Source organism: Panicum virgatum, chromosome 1K (assembly GCF_016808335.1).
Source record: "Panicum virgatum strain AP13 chromosome 1K, P.virgatum_v5, whole genome shotgun sequence".
Classification (NCBI taxonomy): Eukaryota; Viridiplantae; Streptophyta; class Magnoliopsida; order Poales; family Poaceae; genus Panicum; species Panicum virgatum.
The window spans coordinates 33771538-33790272 of record NC_053136.1 but is presented as its reverse complement, the minus strand read 5'-3'; the positions used below and the strand labels follow the sequence as shown (position 1 = coordinate 33790272).

Here is an 18735-nt window from a genome sequence, read left to right as displayed (position 1 = left end):
CCTAACGACTAATCTATTGTTCTATTAAAAAAATATGTTGCACGCCAGATCTAACGCAGCAATAAATCGGTACGGTTACCACAGTAATATCATACTCAAAATTCAGAGTATCAGTAAAGTACACATGCGTCAAATCCCAACAAGAAAATGCGTGTTGTAGTAACACCGTACCTGAGCCGGGTCATTTCATTGCCGGTAATCAGTGTCTATAAAATCCAGTGAAATCCTCTTCGCATATGGTGATGACTGAGAAGCCGTTGCCAGGGTGTCGCAGAGTACAAGTGAAGCAAGCACGGCCTAGAAAAGGGTTACACAATCGTTAGATTTATGCAGAGAGCTACTGCTAACACAAACAGCAAATGAGCTACAGAAAAAGAAGAAGAACAAAAGGAGGGAAAAGAAAAGATGAAAAGTAGCTGGATGTCAAGCCGGAGACACATCACGGCACTCATCTTCCTCCCAGGACCTGACCAGGACGGCGTGACCCAGCCAGGCCAAGTACAGAGCATTGCAGGCGAGGAAGCGCGCACAGAGCGGCGGAGCCAATGCAAGCTGGCCTGGCCGCCGAACAAACATGGCCGGGACAAAGGCACGGACGGATTTGATGGTCCTTGCCACAGCGTATCCCTCGGAGCCTAGCTCCACGCGAAACCCGGTGGCCCGTCGACGCCCCCCATCCCATCGCCCAGTCCTCGATAGAGAGCAGGCACGCCACATGCATGCAGGCCCATGAATTATTATCTACACGGATCCGTATGTACGAGATGGATGCGATCTGCTGCCTGCCCCCTTCACATTTCTCCTGTTCATTGATGAGTAGGCCAAGAACCCGTTGTGTTAGCTACAGCTGCTGCAGACATCCTGGGCTTTGCAAGTGTCAAGCAAAACTGCCTACCACTCTCTTACAGACATCAGTGGCTCGAGTCCCTCTACGATACTGCAAAGGAGTCATGTCGTCGTCGCCACTCGCCAATGCATGTGCTTCTGCTCTCGAGAGTCCAAGCTGAATGAGCTTGATATGTATTCCTGTTGCCGGAGCACAGGCCTTTTCCTTGTCTTCAGCTCCTGACCTCAATCCGCATTGCTGGCCGTCGACTGCTGAAATGGTAGCCAACCAGCCACATCCTTTGCCGCTCCAGCCCACACTTTTGGCTGCACAGGGGAGAGGTGGGGGAGCAGCTGTCGGCGCGGGACACAACAGTGCACGCTGTAGATGATCAAATGTGTACAAGCCCATGTGTCATTGTACCAAGCTGCCCTGCAGTGGAAGTACCAGCACGGCAGCATCCGGAGCCTTTTTCTCCCACAGGAGCAGCGGGCACAGCTAGCGTACATGTCGGCTCCCCGGCGCGTGCCCCACGGATCCGCCCGCGTCCACCGCACCGTCGTGCCATCCGGGTACGCCACGCCAGGTGAACAATCAGGGCACTGCACGGCTCGTCAAAAGCAGCAGCGGGCTGAATCTCTCGTCCCAGCTTTTGTCCCCAAAGAAAGAGATGGGCAGGCACACTGGAGCTTGATGGTTTGTAATTGTAGTACCAGAAAACCAGCGGGGTCGGAGGCCGTCCATCGAATTTGCCGGTAGCAATTGGTCACGACTCACGAGCACCCATAGGAGACTCTGCACTCTGAAGTGAAACTGATGAGCTGAACAAGACAGTGAGTGAATAGCAGCTTAGGTTGGAACATAAATGGGTGGGCTACAAGAGTGAGTACCACTGTACCAGCCCGCCAGCCCTCTGTTATCTGCTCGAGTCACCTATGCAAAACAGCATTACCGTTCTACAGGGCAGCTGTAGCTGTCATGGCTCCCAGAATCCAATCAAACCGCATAAATCAACATGGTCTATGCAGTGCCAGGCATCATAACAGTTTGCACGGTTTAGTAACATCCCCAAAAAGAAAAAGAAAAAAGTAAGCATTAAAGGCCACCCAAAGGGTGATGCGAAAAATAGAAGTTAGTAAGATCTGTTTCTGAAGGATACATATGTGATGGTCTTCACAGATCAGCTTTGCAGTTAGGAATTCCCCCCTTTACTGAACTTCCTGGAGGACAAGGACAATCAATGCTTTGATTTATTATTCAACTATCCGAAAACGTTGAGTGGGAGGATCATGGAGGCAAGACAGTATCATTCCTTCAGGCAAGAAAGCATTTCTGTGTAAAATAATCTCGATATGGCTGCTTTCATTCAGACTGAATATGTAACCTCATTTTGCATGAGTGTCACTTGAAACTTGATAAACATTGAACACTGTTTTACATGCCAAAATTCAATTTTGATGTTAGTTCGCAGTAGTAAATTGTTGATCCCTCTTGCGCCACCAATTTACTATCATAGAATCGATAATGATCTGCAAAGTGTTTCAGACATCAGAAATGACTCCCACGAAAATGCAAGTGACAAATAGCAATACTGTGTTGCAATGAGAACCTGGTTAATGTGTGCAGCGACGCCAGGGATGACCAGAAATCCAGACTCCCCAAAGGCTCCTCCAAGCTGATCAACCACAGCAACCAACACGGGCAATGTTTTCTACAGGAGAAAGCCAGTTAAAATATTTTGATGTCATGAGAACAGAAAAACAATTTCATCTTTAGCTACAAGTGTGCCCAGTAATGGACAGAAGCAAAAGTTATGGGAAACATGCCAACTACTCAACTAGCCCAGTTTCTGTCAACCCTAGCTCGTCCAAATAGGCAGTAATTTTCCGGTTCCTCTGTTTTCATATAGGCATATTTCCCATTTGTTTCTTATCTCAGTAGTAACATGAAATTGTGTGTTCATAATAAGAAAACATGAAATTGTGTGTTTATTTGCAATAAAAGTATGACATTAATCAGTTATCAAACATGAATACCTCAGCCTACTGTTTCCTCTTCATTAAGCAACATAGACAAGCCCAGCTGACAAAACCTATACTCACCCCAACCACAGATGGTGTGCCAACTGTTAGCTAGCAAAACTGATTACAATCACTTGTCAAGGGCTTGCTGCTTGACCATGCTATGTCTTGCCCATTAAGTTAGGAATTTAAAAAACTCGACTTGCGAGGGGCAAGCCGCAAGCCACCCCGTAAGAAGAGGCCTTCTCACGCAAGCCAAAAAAATCCCCGAACCCTACCCCGATCCTTGCACAGGCCGCATGACACCAGAGCCGTCGCCCGCGTGAGAACGGGTCGTCCTTCGGGCCGCTACCTCCTTTGCTTCGGTTGCGGGGACAGGCGAGGGGATTTTTTTAACCTCAGTCTGAAATTCGCTCCCATGGGGAGTCGAACCTAGGACCCGAGGAGTGCTATTGAGGCCACCTAACCACTACAACTAGGCACCCGTTCGCTTAAGTTAGGAATTTTAGAGTTTGGATAAGTTAGGAAATAAAAGATAGTTTAAATAGTTTGAATTCTGAGTGAAGTTCAATTTGTTAGAAGAACCATCTAGACCACCCACTTCACACCACAAACCACACTACACAATCCAGGGTATGACAAAGTTGCCAATAACTTAGTCAACGACTGGAGACCATACCAGACAAGCAACCATATGGTCACCAGCAGGAGTTTGATTAGTTTCACTTACAGGCTTTCTGTTTATTTTAGTAATGATAAAGACTGACCTGACTGGCCACCAAAATGACAGCTCGTGCGTACTCTTTTTTAGCAAAGACTGAATCCCCTTTCTGTTCAAGACGTGACAAGATCTGCAACATCACGGCATTGAAAGCAAACAGAGCAAGATGTAGAAGCCTGTGACAAGAAATGTGCTCCTGTTAGATGTTGAGGTATAGCTGAAGTGAAAGTGAAAATAAGAAGCAGTTTATATTGGAAGTAAGAAAAAAAAAAGACTACGCAGTACTATTGACAAGCAAGAAAAGGTTAATAAAAAAACTTCAGTTAAGAACCATTGAAGCAAGGTAATCTCCATTTATTTCTTTTCTTTTTGCTTGGGACTGAGAGTATTGACTCAACTTGATTTTTACTTACTTAGGCTTTGTTTGGATAAACCCATTCCTCCTCAGCCTCAATATATACGGATTGGAGTTAAAACAAATTCACTACCAATCCCTCCTAATACGTATGGATTACAGGGAATTATTGTTAGATATATAGAGTTGTATATGGTCTTGTATTGTATTTGTACCCTAACTTGTACTCCAAGCCTATGCGGCCTATTTAATGAAAGGTCACCCCCCTGATTAGGGTGTGTGGTGTTTGCTCAACTCTCTACATGGTATAGAGCCTAAACCCCAGGCCTGCCTCTCTCCCTCCCTCCCTGCCCTAGCGCGCGCCACCCCCTCCCTAGCCGCGCGTGCCTCCTCTCTTCCGCTGCCCTTCGCGCCGCCGCCTCCCTGGCTGCGCACGACCAGATCCCCTCTATTGATGTCCACCATCACCCACGTGGACTCCGGTGACAGCGATTCCAATTGCACCATCGGGTTTTCTCTTCTCTTCGGCGACGACTCTGATGCACAGATTGATCCTCCCATGGCGCTCCCTTACGCCGCGATCAAAGTGCACTCCTACGTCCCGATGAAGCTTGACTTCCGCGCCGATAACTTCTCCAAGTGGAAGGCGTGCTTCGAGGCTCTGTGCGGCACCTTCGCCCTGATGTCGCACATCGACGGGACGGCGCCTCCCAATCCCCTCACCCCTCTGTGGATTCAGGAGGACTGCTGCGTCCGTTCCTGGATCTACAGCACCATCTCCGACGCCATCCACGACTTCATCATGGAGGACCCGACGGCACACAAGCTTTGGGACGGCATCGCTGCCCGCTTCCGGGCGAATCGGGCACCCCGTGCTATCTTCCTGAGTCAGGCCTTCATGACCCTGACTCAGGGGGATCTGTCCGTCGAAGCCTACGGCCAGGAGATGAAGAAGGCTGTTGATCGCCTTCGTGACGTCGGCAGACCCGTCGATGACACGATGATGGTGCTCAACCTGCTCCGTGGCGCCAATCCTCGCTTCAGCTCCACCTGCGACATCATCGCCGATGACCTGACCCCGACATCACCTTCTCCAGCGCCCTTGATCGCCTTGCCCTCAAGGAGTTGCGCCTGGCCGAGGAGGCCAAGCTGGTCACCTCCACCGCTCTCAACGCCTCCACGCAATCCGGCTGCGGCTCCTCCTGCCGCTCCTCCATGCCGCCGCCTCCTCAGCAACTCCTGGCACAGCAGCAACAGCAACAGCAGGGCGGCGGTGGCCAGCAGAGGCGGAAGAGTAACAACAACCGCAAGGGTGGCGGCGGCGGCCAACAGCCACAACAGCCACGCGCGCCCAACCCTAATGGCCCCTGGATCTGCATCAATCCATGGGGTCAGCAGGGTCAGGCGGGCGGCTTCGGCGGCGGCGGCGGCCAGGGCTCGCGTGGCGGTGGACAACAGCGCGGTGGCCCTAGACTTCTCGGGTCTGCTCCCTAGGCCCATACTGCGGTTGCTGCGCAGCAATCCGGCGGCCAGGCGCAGTGGAACATGGCTATGGCTGGCCTTGTGGCTGCTCTGCAGCAGATGTCGCTGCAAGGCGACACCTGGGTGATGGACACCGGCGCTTCCACTCACATGCATTCATCTGAAGGTATACTCCACTCGTCTTCCAGCTGCTGATTCTTCAATTCTAGTAGGCAATGGTGCACGTATCCCTGTCACGACCCGCGGTTCCTCGATTCTAGACACCAATTCCGCTAAATTCCTCCTGAATAACATCCTTATCGCTCCTTCCATTGTTCGCAATTTACTTTCTGTTCGCCAGTTTACCCGCGATAATGGTGGTTCTATAGAATTTGACGCTTTTGGTTTCTCTGTCAAGGAACCCAAGACGGGACGCGTGATTCTTCGCTGCAATAGCTCAGGCGATCTCTACACCATCTCGCCTGCTGCCCAGTCCACTGCTACCGCCCTCCTTGCAGCATCTTCCTCGGTGTGGCACCGTCGCCTCGGTCATCCTGCTCCAGCCGCCATAGCTAGTCTCAGGAAACACAATCTACTTTCATGTAATAAAATAGACCGCACCCTTTGCCACGCCTGTCAACTTGGCAAACATGCGCGTCTCCCTTTTAGTTCATCTCGTTCACAGACTGTTTCCCCTTTTGAGATAGTTCATTGCGATGTTTGAGCATCACCAGTTCCTAGTATTTCTGGCTATTCTTATTACTTGGTTTTGCTGGATGATTTCACTCTTTTTTGCTGGACGTTTCCACTTAAGCACAAGTCTGAGGTCCGTCAGCACCTTGCTGATTTTATCCCATATGTTCGCACACAGTTCGGTTCTACCGTTAGATGCTTCCAAGCTGATAACGGGACGGAGTTTGTTAACCATGCCATGCACGACGTGCTTGCTGCCCACGGCATCGTCTTCCATCTCTCCTGTCCCTACACTTCCCCACAAAACGGTAAAGCTGAACGTCCATGCCCCTAATAACTCTGTGCGCACCATGCTCATCCATGCGTCCATGCCCCCAAGTACTGGGCTGAAGCCCTTGCAGCCGCCACATACTTGCTTAACCGGCGCCCCTCCTCTTCCATTCGCAACGAAGTCCCGTACACTCGTTTGTACTAGTCTCCTCCCTCCTATGAGCATTTACGTGTCTTTGGATGCCTTTGTTACCCCAACCTACAGGCCACATCCCCACATAAGCTTGCGCCGCGTTCCACCGCCTGTGTGTTTTTGGGGTACCCCTATGCTCACAAGGGTTATCGTTGTTTGGATCTCTCCACGCGCCGGATCATCATCTCTCGTCATGTTGTCTTCGATGAGCTCTCTTTTCCGTTTGCGCGTGACTCTAGCACTCCCACCAGCTCCTTTGATTTTCTTCTCGATCGCGACTTGGATATTGCACCTTGTTCTACTGATCATGCAGCTGGTGGCCGATTGATTGCTTGGTGGGTGTGGTTCCGTACCCCCACCAAGCCCTGACGTTTCCCCGTCTGGTGGGTGTGGTCTAGTGCCCCTACCCGGCGCTCTGGGTGTCTCCACGTCCGGTGGGTGTGGTCCCATACCCCCATCTGGCACTTCGGTTGCTGCAGCTACTAGCCGTCCGGGCGGGTGTGGTCTCGTGCCCCCGTCAGGGCCTCTCGACGACGCTGCAGCCACTGGCAGTCCGGGCGAGTGTGGTCTCGTGCCCTCGTCAGGACCTGCTTCGACTACGGGCGAGCGTCTTCCTCTTGGCGGGACAGACTTCGTGGAGGCTGTTCCTGCGCCTTCTCCAGTCGCTGCTCCACCAACGCCTGTTGTTCCTATCGTCCCTGCTGCTCCACCAGCGCCTGCCGGACCTGCTGCTTTGGCTGGGCGTTTCGGCAACGTCTACCGTCGTCGCCCCGTCAATGGTCCTCTTCCTGTTCGACGGTATGATGCTACAGCGCATGATCTTCGGCCGCCTGAGCCTCCTTCCCGGCCGATGCGCGGCCCCTCACCGCCGCCTACTCTACGGCGGTTGACTCGTCTTCAGACTGGTACTATAAACCCTGTCGATTACCGGAATTTGTCTGAAGCAAGCTCCTCGTGCTTAGCACCAGCAGTTTGCCACCTACTTACGACAATTGGGTTTTGTTCCTACGGAGTCTGACCACTCCTTGTTTGTCTACAAGACTGGTGCAGACACTGCCTATCTTCTGTTATATGTGGATGACATTGTTATCACCGCCTCGTCCTCTGCCCTTCTTCGGCGCATTATTGATCGTCTTCATGCTGAGTTTGCCATGACAGATCTTGGAGCGCTTCATCAGTTCTTGGAGTTTCTGTTACTCGCTCTTCGGATGGGTTGTTTCTATCTCAGCGGCAGTATGCCTTGGATCTTCTTCAGCGTGCTGGTATGAGTGATTGTCATCCTGTATCTACGCCTGTGGATTCTAAGTCCAAGTTGTCTGCCACAGATGGTGCGCCTGTGAAGAATGCTTCTGAGTACAGGAGTCTTGCTGGAGCTTTGCAATATCTCACTCTGACTCGTCCTGATCTTGCATATGCTGTTCAGCAGGTATGTTTGTTCATGTATGATCCTCGAGAGCCACACCTTGCGCTTGTTAAGCGCATCCTGCGCTATGTGAAGGGCACGCTGTCTTTCGGCCTCCACATTGGTACATGTTCTGTTGATACCCTCACAGCCTATTTTGATGCCGACTGGGCCGGTTGTCCTGATTCTAGGTGTTCTACTTCGGGTTATTGTGTCTATCTTGGCGACACTCTGGTGTCATGGAAGTCCAAGCGGCAGCACACAGTTTCTCGTTCGAGTGATGAGGCAGAGTACAGGGCAGTGGCTCACGTTGTGGCTGAATGTTGTTGGCTGCACCAGCTTCTTCAGGAACTCCATATTCCTCTCAAGAAGGCTACGGTTGTCTTTTGTGACAATGTTAGTGCTGTCTATATGACAGCTAACCCAGTTCACCATCGACGAACGAAGCACATTGAGATTGGCATCCACTTTGTCCGTGAGAAGGTTGCTTTGGGGGAAGTCCGTGTCCTTCATGTTCCTTCGTCACATCAGTATGCTGACATTATGACTAAGAGTCTTCCTGTACAGTTGTTTACTGATTTTAGGTCCAGTCTTTGTGTTCGTGATGCTTCCCCTGCGACTGCGGGCGGGTGTTAGATATATAGAGTTGTATATGGTCTTGTATTGTATTTGTACCCTAACTTGTACTCTAAGCCTATGCGGCCTATTTAATGAAAGGTCACCCCCCTGATTAGGGTGTGTGGTGTTTGCCCAACTCTCTACAATTATAAAGTATCCAAACAAAGCCTTAGTGTGCCTCTGGGATCCAAGTAGCAAGTGTTCCAATCTAGTATGAAACCCAAAACAACACAGCAACGGCAGAATAAAGTTATATGTATCACTACTTTAATATGACACAGTAGGTGATTTGTATATCAAACTACCAGCTGGGTCAACTACTTTGCAAGCCTGCCTATCAGTAAAGGTGAAAAATAAACTAGGCTACTATTTAATATTAGTTGTGTATTGATACATAATACTGTATGTCAGGTGGAAGTTGATTTCCTAAGCAAATTCAGAACATATATTTGTATTTAGACAGGGTCTTGTGTGAAGTTGTAATAACAGGAATAATTTAGCAGATAATTGTGAAGCATAGCAGTTCAAGCACAACACTTGTGCTGTAAAACTGCACGGTGAACAATAGCAAAAGCATAACTATAGATGAACAAGAAAAATAAGGATTTAAGCTTCATCCTCCCTCAAACATTTGATCTCATATCCACATAGATTTACAAGCATTTTCACTATGATAAGATCAGAGGGTAACGTACACTCCAATAGCAATAGCAGCAGCAAAAGCTTTTACTTGAACAGATAAGATTAGTGATCTTGATCTACTAACTTGAATCCATGGGACCTGCCAAATGAAATATTTTAGGACTGGAGTCCAAAGATCACAGATGTGCAAACTTGTAAAATACTGAACACAAACTACAAGAGAAACATAAACTACAAAGGAACACCAGAAATCTTTCTCCCATGAAACACCAAAATAGTCTCGGTGTCTCTATCTGAACATGAAAGTTGATTTTATATTTTTATTGTTATATGATGGGATCAAGACGGAGCCCAAATAGGTATAAGTTTAAATTACCCCTTAAAGTATTGAGGTTCATCTACTTAGGCCCCCTGTAGTATGAAAGCAAGTATTATTTTTTTCTCTTGAACGACACATACAAGAAAGAAATAATACAAGGAGAAGCCAGCGGCCAACTCCCAGATATGTCCAATTACAGACGCATCACGTACATTAGTTACCATGTATTATACACCCTAAGGTTTTCAATACCTTCTAAATAACCCAGTAGACCAGTTTTGTAGATGGTTTCACCATCATGGTGCATTAGATGGACACGTGGCTACAATTCGTCACGTCAGACAGCATCTCTTCTTCACTCTCCCTGACACTCTGGCCTCACCTGTCATATCTTTCTCCATTCTTCATTTCACACTCAGTCAAGTGCTGCTAATGATGCCATGTCACAGGTGAGGCCATCGGCCATGCATGGATCAGGCAACACCACACAGGCGCATAGTCACAGGATTCGGGGTCGATGCCTCGTCCCACGACCCGGGAACGCCGTTCCGATTCGAGGGTCGGGGTCGAAGAGGATCAGTGTCCCATTCAAGGTTGGATCGCGTCCCGGTTTGAAAGGGGTCGCAGCCCCATTGTTTGCAGATTTAATTGGGATAAGGAGGTTAAGGACAGTGGATTGGTGTGGTTTTTGTTAGAAAATGAGCTGAATAGGTGTAGCATGTTCTAAATGTACTCTTTTATACGTTTCTTATATGCTTGGGCAGATTAATTTCTTCATTAGTAGCACATATATAGTTTTTGTTTTTATAAAGACACATGGACCCGAAGATAGCGACCCCGATGAATCAGGGTCGCGTTCCACATAATAATTTATCGTTCCATAGAGGTATACCCCCTTCGTACCACAATTTTATAAAGTGACGACCCTCGACCCCGTTCCTCGACCCGGTCGACCCAGGAACTTTGTGACTATGCACAGGCGGCAGGTTATCAAGTGCATGTGAACCAAGCAACTCCTGTCTCGGTCAGCAAGCCAGGGGTAGTTGCCGTGGCAGACCGTGCTCTCACTGTCAACGCAGCTTACGCAAAGACGAGGACGCAGGCATCAGGAAGCAGTACAGGAGTGGATCTAGTGCATGACAAGGTATAGCTGCCAATATGCCTGCTCGGCATTTCTGCACTTGGCCTTGGCTGCATCCAGGAGATCACAGACAAAGTGATGAACTGAGTTGCGTCATGTGCCAAGAAGGAACATGATGAGAATCAGAAGAGAAAGCTGTTTGTGGCCAACTGCTGAGCATTATCCAAACATTCCTTCTCTCTCTCCTACCTTTTGCTTCTGACGCGGCGGCGATATTTTCTGTATTCAGTTCTGCAGGTGTGCAGCATGTATTGCGAGAATACATGATTGCCTTGATGGATAATCCTTTGAATTCTTAATCAAGGGTTTAAAGATGTAAGATTTGGGTGTTGGAGGGGAAGTACAGGACATTTGGCCAGAGCTGCGGAGCTGGTGAGCATAGCACCGGGTGAGGTGCATGGTGGAGCAACACAAGCACTCGTGTTATGTTGCTGTCACTTGGAGAGACGGAGATGCTGGACATGGGAAAGAAAAAAAGTGGGTGAGAAATACGACATCTGGGCCTGGTGTGTAATAGAGATGAAGTGAGAGGGATCAACAAGATATGCTGAGTCACCATCATGTCATCATCCATGTGATTCGCCACGTAGGCAAAACCGGTTGCAAAACCACCTTGAGGGATCATTTAGACTGTTTTCAATACTTTGAGGGGAGCATCCCCTGGTTTCATACATCAGGGAGGTAAGTAGAAAAACCTCGAAACTTGAGAGGGACTTATTTCGCCCAAATACTTGTTGTGCTCAACTTCATGCAGGATAGGGTCTAGGCATGCATAACAACTCAGTTGCCCTCTGTCCCCACTTTGCTCCCAAAGGGTTGGCTGGCTTGAAACCACTACATTTGGACCCAACCAGTGGCGGAACGTGAGGCATATGGAAGGAGAGGCCAATTAGTGCTAACTGAGCTAGTCTACCTATGGATAACTGTGCTGATATATCATATCTCAACAAATTTTCCAGACCAGGAGGAAGGGGGGGTGCAGTACCCTGTTTGGCCTGTACTGAGGTCAACCAGTGGACCCAACAGCATGGCATGCTGAAGGACTAATCAAGGATCCAGATATTACTGATACATCAAAAAGTTTTATCCACTAATGTTGAACTAGCCTGACTACAACCGACATTTTCTACTGAAGCAGCATAATGAATGGAGCACCTGAATCAACCAATACATATATCAACAATTTTTTTGTAAGTTCATGGACTATCACTGGAAGCGGTTGTTTTAACTACTTGTGTAGAACTGACCAGCTCAATAAAAGAATCAAATTTACTTGTCAAATATGTTTCGATTTGAGACATACTAGGCTGAGAAGAACAGCACTTGCAACTGAAAAACCTTGTCGATTTCCATCAACAAAATCAGCAATACCTACATAAAGGGATACACGAACTACAATTGTGAATTAACATTCATAACCTGGAGTTACTGTCAAATAAAGGAGGAAATTAAAGTCTGCACACCTTTTGAGGCTTCTCGAGCAACCTGACAAACAACAAACCATCATAAGTGTCTCCAGGAAGCTCCAGTTATTTTAGCTTGCACTATAGTATTAACAAAAACATAGCGAGAGATGGTAAATTCAATTATTTCTTGTTTGAAAATAGAGAGGAAGTAAATTCAATGTTAAACAGAAAACTATGATACAGAACTTAAAATAGAGTTCCAATCTGAAAGGCCATTCTGGTTGTGCTTTGCATATTCTAGTCAGATGATTCATGATAATATTCATCATGAAAGGCAATTACATGAGACTCAGAGTGAGCCCTGTCAGTTTTCACTTCAAAATATTAAACTGAAAGGAGGTATAAATATAATGTGTGCAATCCTATTGTATTAATATGAAATAGTTAGGTATGTGTGGAGTACAAAGATATGAATAACCGCATACCTTCCCTATAATCAGAGGGATTAGAAGGCGGGTGACCAGACTTCTGAATAGTTGCTCAGTAGGCAGAGACACCCCAGCTCCAGCGCCAATGTACATTGCTAGAGAAAGAGGTACCTAATTCCACGATCATCACGAAGAATGACCACGTTGCACAGAGTACGGATGGTTTTTGCCTTTCAAAAAGTTACTGCACATATAAATATAGGTGGCCCATTATCTAACATCTAATTTGGTCTTGGGTTCAGGACTTCAGGGTTCACTTATTACTATTATTTAACTAACACCAAAATTAGAAGGGCTAATGCTACTAGCCATTCTGAACTCAGATGAATACAACTAAGCACCAGGAACAGTCCAAAGATTAAGTGAAGAGGTTTGTTGCATTTTATAATGTGTCTTTTACCAGTTTGTTCGCATGTTTAAGGATTAGTCGATTACATTTAAGTAACTATCATGTCCGTTTATATTTTCTTTACATGCATATAAAAGAAATAAAGAACCACACGATTTCTATCACATTCAGCCAAGAAAAGCAGTGATTTTCTATGTATCCGTTAGCATTTTACAGACAACGAATTTGGAGGAAAGCTGCATAATTATAAGCACTCAATCAAGCTGAGCTTGTAATTTCATATTGGGTTAGTTAGCACAATCACTGATGCCATTTGAACATCAAGAAAAAAAAATATAGGAAAACTTTGCTTACAAAGATAATGCCAAGTAAATTGGATACAACTGTTATTGTAAGAGCAAGTGCAGAGTTAGCGCCAACAAGCTGCATAGTAGTAAAAAAAATATATTAGATTGTAATGCTCGTCTAGCCATATGAGAAAATATGTGCAGTATTAGATGTTGGTGAATAAACGGAAACAAGAAATACCTGTGTTAGTGTGACTCCACTTGATAATGTTGTTGGCATGCAGCAAAACATTGCTAACCCTGTAAGATGCATTGTTGTTGTTAATATCAAACATACCTTGAAAAAGAAAAAAAATTGGTAATACATGAGAACAGAAAATCCATGAGAAAATTATACATGTACTGGAACCTATTTACCAGTGATAAATTCACGAGGAAAGAGCTGAAGTCGCATAATAAACTGAGCAAGAAAGGGTGTAAACAGCAAAATAGAGGCCTGCAATTATATATAATAACAGAAGAAGTTAGCAAACTTATGCCCAACAGAAGTATGGGACCTAGCATCTCTAACAGCAACAAATGGTATGGAATTTCATATGGAACTATATCTTGGCTCTAAATGTTGGGAGTAAGAACTTTCTTCAACATATTTACAGTTATGACCACATAATAATATTAGAACATTTTTTAATGTGCTACTCCAAGTGTTGTTGGAGCCTTGCTGTTGGTTACTAAGAACCTGCAGTGGTGGTGTATGGGCACGACTTGGGGTCTTTCCTTCCTAACTGCCCTAGTGCCAATGGGAGCTTAGATGTTTCGGTCGAGGATGTTTCTTTGATATATAATCACAAGTGTGAATATAATTTAACAAACTCTTGGTGCGTGGAGGGGTTTTTTTATTCTTTGATATTTTGTAATTGTAAGGGTATCTACCCATTTCTTTATTCTTCTTAATTCAAGTTCTACTGCATGGTTGATAGAAAAAAATATATTAGAGCATGCAACTCTGACAACCACAGAGTAAACATGAGATCATACTAGTCCATATAGTCCAGCAGGCCAAGCTTCTAATGCTGCACCAAGCTCCTTGGTTCGTAGGGTCAGTCCTATACCGTCAGGACGAAGCTATTAACATACAGAACTAATAGGACAAGGATTCACACAAATAGTTAAGAAACCAAACCTGAGATCACAAATATCCCAAAAGTGCTGTACTTCGACAAGGAGTATTTGTGAGCAAGGCATCCAAGATTAGGATCTAGGAGACCCAATATGACCCCACCAACAAGAGCTTAGCAATGAGAAAGACAAAAATCAGTCCATGTCAGCTCAAGAGCAGAGACGCTGCATGCTTTGTCAACTACAAAGCAACATCGTGCAACCAATTAGAGAAAAAATCCCTATACAGCCACTTTATTGTGTTTAAACAGCAGAGTGTACAAGATTTACTCCCAAACTTTCTGCATTTGAAAACCAACCTGCCTAGCGCTCATGATCTATGTTTCTGTTGTGTAGCAAAATTCAAGGATAATACACCAGCAAGGCTATTTGGAAGCTGGAGCTAGATAATCGTATTGACTTATTGTCAATCGTACATAAATTGGGTCGTGAAATACTGGAGTCTCACGCCTCGATACCTGTCTTCTGTGAGGTGTGTGAGAGCAAAGAACATGCCAAACAGAAATGTCCAGTGATGAAAGCTCCAAAGATAGTTGTACAGTGGGGTGAGTTGGATATGCAGCAGATGGTGAGGGCTTTTACCAGATTCCGCATGCACCGATCAAGAGCACCACAGACCATAAGACGGCAAAGATCACCATTGAAGGAGTCCAATTGAGTGCTGCACAACTTATTACTGAGTTACAGCGCCTAATTCCTAGTCCTAATAACTGGATTTGGGATGTCCAGGAGGATGGGCAAGACACTTTATTGTTACCATGTCGTCGAAAGATGAACTGCAGCAGGCAATCTCTTTTGGTGGAATGACTTTAAAAGATCGCAGCATGCATCTTAATCCCAAAATTCTGGATCAACATCTTTAGAAATTCCTAAAAAATTGAAAGAGCTTCCAGTGCTATGGGCTCTTGGTCCTGTAGGGGGTGGTATCGACAGTCCGGTCGAGCAGGTCTCCGCTATCCCCTTTGGTGGTACTACAGGAAAATGACTCCACCAACATGTACAATTAAGAGGCGAGCAAATTCACTTGATGAACACTCACTAGAGAGGGCACAGAGGATGGCAGGCAAGCGGAACTTGGATACTATGGAAATATTTCCTTTTTCAGTTTATCTGAAGATCGCATTTCAACCAATACATCCAACATAGGTGCCTTTGTGGGCACTAATGGGGAATAAAATTAAAAAAAAACGACTAAGAAGATTAGAATCATGGAAACTCATAGGTTAGCCACATCACCAATAGGCAATAAGTAATGGTGAAGTTAAAAGGGACCTTACTAGAGATTTAGATGATGTGAAATCACAGGATGATGATGGTTTGGATCAGTTATCTCCATGACATATTCATAATGACATTCTGGATGATAGCTTGGCTGAGGATAATAGTCACTTAGGTGATATTTATCAACTCGAGCCTAAGCAAAAAATCAAAAGCCAGAACTCCAAAACCTTCCGAGCTAGCAAAACAAAAGACAGGACAAAAGAAAACTACAAAAGCAATATCAACAACTTTTGGGCTAGCAAAACAAAGGGAAGGACAAAAGGAAAAAACAAAACAATTAGTGTCATATGAAAGGCATCTTTTGGAATAGCAGAGGTCTTCGTGACTTCGCTGGCTGAATTTCGTTTTTTTTTGTCAGGCACTACAAAAGGACAACAACTCGATTTTGTTGCTCTTTAGAAACTTGGAGAGCCAATTACACAGATACAGATAAAGTAAACACACAATTTTGCTCGCTAATCCTTTTCAGGGCTACTCACTGGATCAGATTCTGGGCCTCCCTACAGAAGAAAGAGGAGCAGGACACTATACCAGGAGCTTGTTGAGCTCAGTCGATATCTTTACTAAGAATGGGAGGCGGTTTAGTAATAGGCTTTGCTGATAAGCTGGTTACTTTTAATTCAGTGGCAATTTTGCAATAAAGGTTGGATATATTGCATTGTGATATAGAAGCCAGGATATTGAATTATTCCTTTATTTATCTAAAAAACGACATGCTTCTCATTGCGTACACAAAGTGCCGTCCAAAATTGCCCACCGCTACACAACTCAGCAACAGGTGCGACCGCGTAGAAGCGGGGAACTCACCAAGGGGGAGGAAGTTGCTACTCGCGAAGTCGAGCAGCGCGGCCCCCAGCGCTCGAGGCGGCACCGCGCCTTTGCCTCCATCACCACCAACCTGCGGAGTAAGTAGAGGCATTTACAGCCCAATCGAAGCACGCCCCCAAGGAGTAGCGGAGAACCCGAGGCGCCGGGTTTTCGGATTGGGTGCTACCTGCGAGGCGGCGGCGCGCACAGGCCGCAGGCGGAGGGGCGGCGTACAAGGGCGAGCCGAGGCGACGGCGGCGGACAGGAAGGCGTGGAGTGCTGGACGCCGGCCGAGTACCCCGACGCGGCGGGTCAGGATGGGCGGACGGAGCAGGGAGGGATGGTGGGTTATCATCGCGAAGGCGGAGGCGGAGGGAGAAGCCGGCGCGCGTGGCCACCGAGTGGGGATCGGGAATGGAAGGAGCTCCGACCAAACGGCTTGATCCATGGAGTAGACAATTGTGGCCGAATTCAAACCCCAGGAATTTCAGGGAGGGAAAATCGATGTGTTTCGGAAAATCTCTCCTCCAAAAGAAAACGACATTTTTGCTCTCAAAAAAAAAGAAAACGACTTTTTTTGATATAGTATTAAAAGAAGAAAACGACATTTACTTTTCAAGAAAAAGAAAACGACATTTTGCGCACCACTGGCACCACCGAGCAAAACAGTCCGACGGCCACGACATAAAATCGATTATTTTTACACTAAAAATAGGAAAGCTGGTTCGATCCGATTGGAGCCAAGTTTATAGTTTCAAAATGGAGGGAATGGAAGACTTGGAATGGATTGTAATAGGTCCGAAAGAAACCAGACTTTTTTTCTCGATCGGTCACAGGATTTTTTTTACCCGTCTGACAAAACTGCCACCCTCCGATTCCGGTAAACCGGACCGATTTGACCGGTTACCGGAAAAAATGGTCAAATTTCAAATAAAATCGACAATTCAACCGGTTTCCACCGGTTAGCCGACCGGTTTGACCGGTTCACCGGGCCGGTTTGAGTGGTAACCGGTCAAATTCAATTTTTTTTTAAATTCAAATGCCCGCAAAGTATACTAACTGAATGTTTGTATAACATGTTTTAGCCTAAATGAACCCTCCAACCTTTTTTACTACTTTTACATTAATACAATATATAACATGTTTTACATTGTATTTGTATACTTTTGTATGCACGCTTTTTTGTTTAACTTTAAATGCTCGCAAAGTATACTAAACGAACGAATATTTGAAAAAAATTGACACCATTAGATTCGTCGCAACTTGAAGTATTTTCAGGAATTTTTTAAATTCAAATTTAAATTTTAAATTTTGGCCGGTTTGATACCGGCCGGAACCGGTCCGGACCGGTAACCACGGTATCCGGACTGGTTCCGGTCGGGATTTAAAACCCTGATCGGTCATTGTAACCTAGACACAAATTGGTCACATCATGTAGTATCACCTGAGACTGCACATTGAGCGTCATCTGGTGCAAATGCATCTAAATTAGAACAACTTTGAATCTAGACTTGAGGTATACATGAAGCGTCCCGACCCGAAGATCAAGGCTAAACCATGTATTAATTACCGAATAAGGTCTCCGGTATAATATATGTTACATCAAGTGGAGTCCAGAGTCATACAGAGTTTTATTCAACACGTCCACGAGGGGTGAAGTGACAACACAACGCTACATAGAACAACCATAGGATAACGACTAGCATGACGGCATGGAGGGCCAGCTCTTCATCCATCACGGCTCCACTCGATCAGCTTGGGTGCGGACACGATCTACTCGTAGTCTTCTGGCACAAAATCAGTATCTTCTGGAGAAAAATCAACAGGGGTGAGTACAAAAGTACTCAGCAAGCTCCACCTCACCCTACGGGAGGGGAAATGACATGCACGACGCACATTGAACACAATGCATTAGCAATGTAACTAATGGTACGCAACTCTTTCCGACACAACCCACAGAAGGTAGCTCACTAGTTGTCAGGACCACACCGTAGCCTGCCCATACCGTGGGCACGGACCATTCGAATGGATTATACACTCTGCAGAGGTCGTACACTGTACCCACACGCTCGACTGTCCGAACGGACAACCGACATAGCCGACACCCAGCCGTGGTCACGCCCCAGCCCGGCCGCACAAACCCTCGGGCCCTGACCCCAATGGTATATACCCGTAAACCATCCCTGCGACTGTCGGGCTAACCAGTGGAATTAGGCTAAGTCCGGCCCATACCGGAACCTGTGGTCGTACTAAAGTAAGCTAGGTGAGATGTCAAA

At 46.3% G+C, this 18735-nt stretch overlaps 1 protein-coding gene across 1 annotated transcript; it reads right to left on the bottom strand.

Moving 5' to 3' along the window:
* Positions 1-2056: 2056 nt before the first annotated feature.
* On the bottom strand, positions 2057-16934 carry LOC120703497 (probable sodium/metabolite cotransporter BASS4, chloroplastic). Its single transcript, XM_039987608.1, has 14 exons — positions 16647-16934; positions 16460-16550; positions 14376-14483; positions 14231-14298; positions 13610-13688; positions 13434-13492; positions 13260-13328; positions 12554-12667; positions 12126-12147; positions 11966-12033; positions 9256-9341; positions 3615-3744; positions 2436-2537; positions 2057-2355 (listed from the first exon to the last, which is right to left on the bottom strand). Exons 1-14 carry the CDS (start codon positions 16905-16907, stop codon positions 2287-2289), a joined length of 1326 nt encoding a protein of 441 aa, XP_039843542.1. The 5' UTR covers positions 16908-16934; the 3' UTR covers positions 2057-2286.
* Positions 16935-18735: the final 1801 nt, after the last annotated feature.